This window comes from Herpailurus yagouaroundi, unplaced genomic scaffold (assembly GCF_014898765.1).
Source record: "Herpailurus yagouaroundi ecotype Mexico unplaced genomic scaffold, PumYag 181, whole genome shotgun sequence".
NCBI lineage: Eukaryota > Metazoa > Chordata > Mammalia > Carnivora > Felidae > Herpailurus > Herpailurus yagouaroundi.
In genome coordinates this window covers 35,837,746-35,844,705 of record NW_024412412.1, presented here as the reverse complement: position 1 = coordinate 35,844,705, position 6,960 = coordinate 35,837,746, and the positions used below count along the sequence as shown (strand labels likewise).

At 55.0% G+C, this 6,960-nt stretch overlaps 1 protein-coding gene across 2 annotated transcripts; it reads right to left on the bottom strand.

The window, feature by feature from the left end:
* Positions 1-673: 673 nt before the first annotated feature.
* DOK2 (docking protein 2) lies at positions 674-5,905 on the bottom strand. Of its 2 annotated transcripts, XM_040490363.1 has the most exons (5): positions 5,005-5,905; positions 3,743-4,024; positions 3,403-3,490; positions 2,316-2,500; positions 674-1,816 (listed from the first exon to the last, which is right to left on the bottom strand). In XM_040490363.1, the coding sequence occupies exons 1-5, from the start codon at positions 5,065-5,067 to the stop codon at positions 1,196-1,198; spliced, it is 1,239 nt and encodes a 412-aa protein (XP_040346297.1). In that variant the 5' UTR covers positions 5,068-5,905; the 3' UTR covers positions 674-1,195. The 2 variants fall into 2 exon arrangements, with proteins under 2 accessions (XP_040346297.1, XP_040346298.1); XM_040490364.1 differs by lacking the exons at positions 3,403-3,490; positions 5,005-5,905 and having other exon boundaries at positions 3,743-3,804.
* Between the last annotated feature and the right edge of the window lie 1,055 nt (positions 5,906-6,960).

Below are 6,960 nucleotides of genomic sequence, written 5' to 3'. Positions count from 1 at the left end.
TGCTCTGGGATGTCGGCATCCTGAGGCCAGGGCAGTCTAGAGCCTTGCAATGCTCTATAACATTGGCTGAACTGGCTGGTAGCAGAAATGTATTGACATGACATGACATGATATAGACATGGACCAAAAGCAGGTGTTGATGGCGGGGGGGGGGGGGGGTGAGGGCACAGGGCATAGAAGCTGACCTGTAGAGAAGTGATAGACCTGATACTGAGGGTCTATGGAAAATTACAGAGCAGGAAGCCTTCTCAGAATGCTACATGGTGAACAAAGAAGGCAAGTCTTAGGAAGGCAAGGGATCAATCCAAGGCCACACAGCTGGCTAGTCCCACTTGTAGTGCATAAGAGGTTCAGTAAGTGCCTACTCTTCCCATCCTCCAGTCCAGCTCTTCACACATACATTCTGCTTCCCCACTACTTTCCTGGTGTTGACTCGAAGCTGGCAAAGGGTTAGAGATGCTTGAACCTCTTTCCCAAAGTGCTCTGACTTTCACAGACCACCCCCCACACACACACACACACACTCTGTGGACAGATGCTTGGGACCCAGCTTAGGCCCAGAGAAGATCTTGCTGCTAGGACAGAAGGTGTCCATGGTGGTCAACTGAAGCATATGTCCCCAAGAGGGCTGTGGCTCTCCCAACCCCATCCCACAGCACTTATGCCACACAGAAATATTCCAGATGTGTTTAATGCCACAGAGAAGCCTAAAACCTACATAAAGCTGCAGCCATCGTCCCAGTGCCTGGAGCCGGGGTGGTACCCTGAAGGGACGTCAGCAGGGAAGATGCCTGTATAAGGCAAGAAACCAGGGCAATTTGCTGACATCCTTTTGTCCTCTGCCCTAAATGCCCAAGCTTCCTTTAGGAAAGACAGAAGAGGAAGTGGAAAAGGGGTAGGAGGAGGGTGTGTCTCTTTAGGGCCCCCTTCCTGCTTTGGGAGGATGACTCACACAGCAGGCCTTGGGAGGGACAATTCCTCAGACCAGACTAGGGCAGGCCAAGGCAAGTGTTCCGGAAGGAGCAGAGGGAAGTTCCTGGAGTGCAGTGGCCAGGAGAAGTAACCTGAAGAAACTAGAAGGGAGGCCTGTGGTCGTCCTCCCACTCCTTCACACTGGCCTCTGACTGGTGCCCCAGCGAGCACAGGATAGTTTCAGCACCGGCATTCGATAAGGTCAACATCTCCTCTGCCCCCATCACTTAGCGCCTTTCTTAAGTACAACATTGTCATACTCTGTTCCCTGTGGCCAGCCAGACGCAGAAAAGTCCTGCCCTGCTGGGTAGACGTGCTGGAGGCTGCTGGTGTCCCTGTGAGCTGAGGCCTGCCTCCTCCAGGCTTCACCCTGGGGCTCCTGTGGGCTGTCATACAGGGATAGGGCAGCCACTCCCTCGGGCTCATCGTATATGTGGTCGGGCTGTGGGGCCGGGTGCTCCTCAATGCTGTCATACAGAGGGTCCACTGGGGACTGGGGAGGAACCGCCAGGATACCCCTGAAGCTTTTCCCCAGGTTACGAGCTACTGCATCGAAGGGCACCGCATATTCCCCCTCTGGGCCCCGCGGCCGGGTGGTGGGGACTGGAGTGGTCGGTGACGGAGGTGGCAGTGAGTCGTGGGGCCGGGAGTAGGGGCTTTCTGGCCGGGGCAGCACCGCAGGGACTGTGGCTGGCTGGGTTTGGGGCCCAGGAGGGGCACTGATCTTCTGGGCAGAGATGGCCTCTTCCAGAGCCAAGAAGATCTCATTGCCTTGCCGAGTTTCAAACTCAAAATTGCCCTCTCCAGAGACACAACGCCGGCCTGCCTCAAAGGAAAAGGTTACCTGGGTGGAAGGGAAAGGGAGATTATTGGCCAGTCCACACAGTAGAGTCCCTTCTCCCAGACCCAGCTCCCAACCACAAACCTGTCACTTCCGACTTCCTTCCACAAGAACCATGAGAGCTTCTCCCCAAGTTGTTAAGGAAAAAACCCAGAGGGGGGTGAACCATCCCTCTGGGTTTTTTCCTTAACAAGCAAAGCCCTCTCTCCTGTCCCTTCCTTCTCCCTGCCATCCATTCAAGTGTGGAGGTTGGTATATATTCGTTCTCAATAACACCAGCCCCTGTTTACTCCTTTGACCTCCCTACCTCTTCCTGTTCTCTGGTTCTTCTAGTCCCCACCCACTCCCCCTTCCCTCTCCTTCCCCTGGCTCTCTCTCCACTGGCTGTTTTCTTCTGCTGGTTTTTATCTGTCTTCCCTTCCTCCTCCCATGCTCTCTTCCTTCAAGGGCCCCTTTGTCCTCTCCCTGACAATCTCCTCTCTCACAGGCAGCCCCTGCTCACCTTGTCCCGCCCAAAGCGCCTCAGGAACCTGTAAGGCCATTCATACAACTTGGTGCCCAGCTCAGGGCCACCCCACAGCTCCAGTGCACTCTCTCCAGCCCGCAGGGTATAGGATCCCCGGAGCCGGCACCTCTCGCTGGCTTCTGTGGGTCTCATGGTCACAGAGAACTCCTTGCGGGGGGCCGCTGTGAGGGGCAGAGAGGGGAGGTGGATCAGGCAGTTCATGGGAAACAGATGGCCTGCCTCAACTCTGCTCTAAATAAGCATGCCAGAAGCCTCCAGAAAACACATTATCCACGTGCCTCCTGCAGCCTGCATCTTGGAGGCTGAGCTGCCCTGTGACAGGTCATATTCCCCAAAATGCAGGTACCTCCACCTCCTACCCTAGTCAGCATCGTGCCCTGGCCACATGCACCCCGACCTTGTGCCCACATCCTTCCTGTCCCTGTTGCCAGAGTCACAGCCTTGTCTTCCCCATCTAATCTCCTGCCCTTACCCAGCCTCCTCCCCAAGTCCTGCTATCACAGCTGCAGGTGCAGCCGACCTTACCCTCCCAGCTTGCAGCCAACCCACCCACTGCTGACGCCATCCAGTGCCCTCTGTGAGGTGGAGCTTGAATGTCACCCTGTGCCCATCTGCTCCCCGCACATGCCCAAGTCAGTGGGCTAGACACATCACAAAAAGGGACTGCTTCGTCAGCAGAAAGTTCCACTGCCACAGGATACTTTAAATCCATAAAACTAAAACCTTCTCAGACACTCTCTCAGGTCCCCAGGACAGAGAGTTCAAAAGCAGCACCTTCACTGGATCCCCCAGCCTTGCCCTCTCCCACCATCAGGGCCTGGGCAAGAGGGAATGAGCCACAGGGGGATGGGGAGGGGGTGGGGGAGGCCTGACGCTGGAGGCAGTCCAGGCTCCCCCACCTCAGGCCACTCCCGGAAACGATGCAGAGAAGCCGATAAGGGGACTGGCCGGGGCTGGGGGCAACCACAGGGCAGGAAGACTCAGAGGCGGCCAGCCGCCGGCCCACAGCTCCTCCCCACCACACCCTGGGGAGGGCGCCCCAGGAGGGGAGGCAGCCCCTCACCTGCAGTCGTGCTGCTGTACAGTTCATTCTCCTCCATGCAGGGCCAGCTGCCCTTCCTCGTCGGCCCCAGCAGCTCCTTCCTCTGGCCCTGAGGAGGAGGCCAAGGTCTCACCACTGTCACCAATGCCAAGCCCCACCTGTGGCCCAGGACTTCCTCCAGAGCACACTCAGCCTGCTGTCCCTGTCTGCATTCTGGATTGGGCCCCCCCCCCCCCGCCCCGCCAGGAACCACCCCCAACATCCTGACCTTGGCTCTTAGAACACCTGCCCACAGCAAGTACCGAGTGCCCCCACTCCCACCTGCATGCCCCTGCCTTTTCTGCATCACTGGATGACTCACAGGGAAGGCCAAGAGGCAGATGGCCTGCATCCAGTCACTGCGCTCTGCAGCGGGGGCTGCCAGCAGGTACAGGCGTTCCTTGGTCTCCAGGAAGAAGGCGCTGGTGTCCCGGGGGCTGCTGGCCTCCCCGCCGGCCTCAGCCACCCGTAGGCAGTCACTGAGGCGGATCACCCTCCTGGCGGCCTCTCCCCGGCGTGGCTTCTCAGGGCCCTCCTGGAGCTCCAACCGGGCCAAGGCGCAGCCTGACTCTCCATACAGCATAGCCCCAAACCGGCGCCATTTCTGAACCCAGACACATGGCAGGTGAGGTGCGGGGAGGGAGCCACCCAGAGATGGAGAGATGGTGATCAATGGGGAGACGAGGAACCAAGGGAGAGGGCGTGGGGCAGCACTCGGGTCAGAGAGAGAGGTGAAGATCACAATAGATCCAAGGAGTCAGAGGGGATAACAGGAGCCTTAGGAATTAGCAAGCATTGGAGACCCGCCCCACACGGCCGGCCGAGAAAGAGGCCTGCAGTGACAGCGAGTGGAAAAGCAGAGGCAGAAGGGAGCCCCGTGGGGACAGACTGCAAGGCAGGCCCAACCAAGATCCGAGTCGAGAGGCAAAACGCCTGTGAGTCCCTGAAGCCCAGAGGAGAGATGAGAGGGTGGCAGAGGACCGAGACCAGAGCTCATCATTCTCTCTGTGTGAGGCCCCACAGAAAACCCTGTGCCAGGAACTTCAGTCAACCCTATGGAACCTTCCTGCTTCACCCCTTGACAGGTTGGGTCATGAGAGAGACAGAGAAGCCCTTGTGCAGGTCAGCCGAGGGACAGAGGACTTCCTCATTCAAGGAGGCCAAGGAAGGAAAAGGAGGCTGGCCACAGAGACCCCGGCTCAAGCTTGACACCAGCCAAACTCATCCCACTGGGGCAGGAAAGGGAGAAGGAACTTCCACAGCAATGTCAAATTATCCCCCCACCTTGCCCTCCATTCCCTCCCAAAGCATCCCCGTGTTACCACAGAGCCTCAGAGGCAAGAAATGGAGTCAGAGCCCTCATGTACCCTCCTCCCCACTGGCGAACAGCCATTTGCAAAGAACTCAGCTTGGGGCCTGTTTGGGGAAGCGAGTGGCTGCTAAGGGTCTAACGTGGGGAGTGGCACAGTCCCCACCTTCCCATACAGGTTTTGGAACGTTCAGGGGCTCCCTCTCATCCCCAGGAATTTCTAGCAGCAACCCCCCCAGCCCCTCTACCCAGTCCCAGCCCAGCCTTGCCCTTACCTTTCCAAAAGTCTGCTGCTGCAGAAGATACAGGGGGCCCTGCTTCACTGCCACTTCTTCCATCCTCTCACCATGACGGTGCCCCAGCACTTCAGTTCTCTCCTTCCACGCCCGCCCTCTTTCCCTCCTCCCTGCCGTGGGTTCCCCCTAGTTCATTTCCTCTCTGCCTAGAGTTTTCTGCAATGTTCTTGTCTGCTCGATGATGACAAACCCAAACCAATAGGCCCTGTGGTTTCTTGCTGTGTGTGTGTGTGTGTGTGTGTGTGTGTGTGTGTGTGTGTGTGTGTTTGCCGAATGAGTTTCATGCACAAGCTTCCTGCATTTTCATTGAGTAAGATAATTTCCAAAAAGCCAATTTCCAGCTTTTCAGCCAGCAACAACTCAGGTACAGAAGCTGGCCGGGGAGTCAAACCAAACAAGGAAGGGCTGACCTATAGCAACAAAGAGACCCAGAACCAAGTTCAACAGTAAAACCAGTAGCAAAAGGCCCTCACACACAAGCTGGATGTTCAGCATGACATAGCTGGAAGAGAACTTAGAAATCAACCAGGCTAAGTCCCTAATTTAAAAATGACTGGATGGAGGCTCAGGAAGATCTGAGGAAGGTGTTCAAGGCCACCAACCGGAACCCAGGTCTCTCAGCTCAGTAAGAAAGAGCTTAGCCACACATACACCCACCCAGCACACAGGACACATCAGACAGATCTCACCACTTTCACACACAGCTGCAACTGTGTTTCACTCTGAGGAGAGCACTCCCTGCCCCAGTCAACACCACACACAACACCTTCTTGGGATTCTAGAAACATGAACATCCCCACCCTGAAGCATGCTATGTTCCCAGAGCCCATCCAACTGGTTGGAGTTCACCTTCTTTCCAGCCTTTGTGAGCATTATAAAGGCACTAGAGTTTCATCTGGAGATTATCTGATTGTGTTTTTAAGTTACAATAGCAATCTCTTATATTTAAAAAAAAAAAAAAAAAGCTTTATAGTTGCCAAAACAAAAATGCTCCTTAGTTACTAAAGCTTCCAGGCATACAATGGTCACCAGACATAATATCTACCCCTGGAAAAGGGAATGCAGGTATGAACCCACCTGTTTGAGACTCTTCTGAAGTCACAGGACTGGTGGGGACAGGAGAAAGTACCAGGGCTCCTGATTTTTATTCTGATGGTCTTTTTATTGCTGGCACCTAAATGGAATCCAGACTCCATGCAAGAAGATACACTGCTTTGGGGAAATCTAAGGTTCCCAGAGAATATTTAACTTAGAACCAGATGGTTTAGAGAAGCAATCTGATGGGGCATGGTGCAGAAATGTTGGGGAACCAGAGAATTAGACCAGCACTCTTGGGGTAACCCCATAATGGGTGCTTATATAATTGGGCCATTTTCTCTACCACAGGGGTTTGTTTGCCTTGGGAAGGAGAACAGAGCAATGCACTGCTTAGGCCATCTGCTGTAAATGCCGTGCGCTTTTCCAAAACAGCTTTGAAAGATGAATGTTATGAGCTCTGGGAGGAGAGGGCTGAGTCACGTAAAGCTCACGGCACTCAGCCCTGTTGCTTGGATTTGAACAGGTTGATCCAGAGATCAAGGGAAAACCAAGGATGCTGGTGTATGAAAAGCTCCTTGGGAAGTGGTTAGGAGTATGGAAATGGGGCAGGGTCTACTCCATCTCTCCAGTCCCTAAGGAAAGGCAGTGTTTCCTAGGAGCCATTTGGTCTTTGGCCATCAGCATCTCCTCATGAGATGAGAAAAGGAGAGTATTCAGGGCCATCCTGGAGGCTGCCAGAGCCATGCCTTTCCAACATTAATGTGCAGATCCTGTTAAAAGTGCAGATTCTGATACAGCAAGTCTGGAGTGAGACCAGAGATGCTGATACAGCTGGCGGGTGGGCCAGATCTCAGTTTGAGAAACAGGGTAACAGGATATCCTTCCCCTGCCTTACTC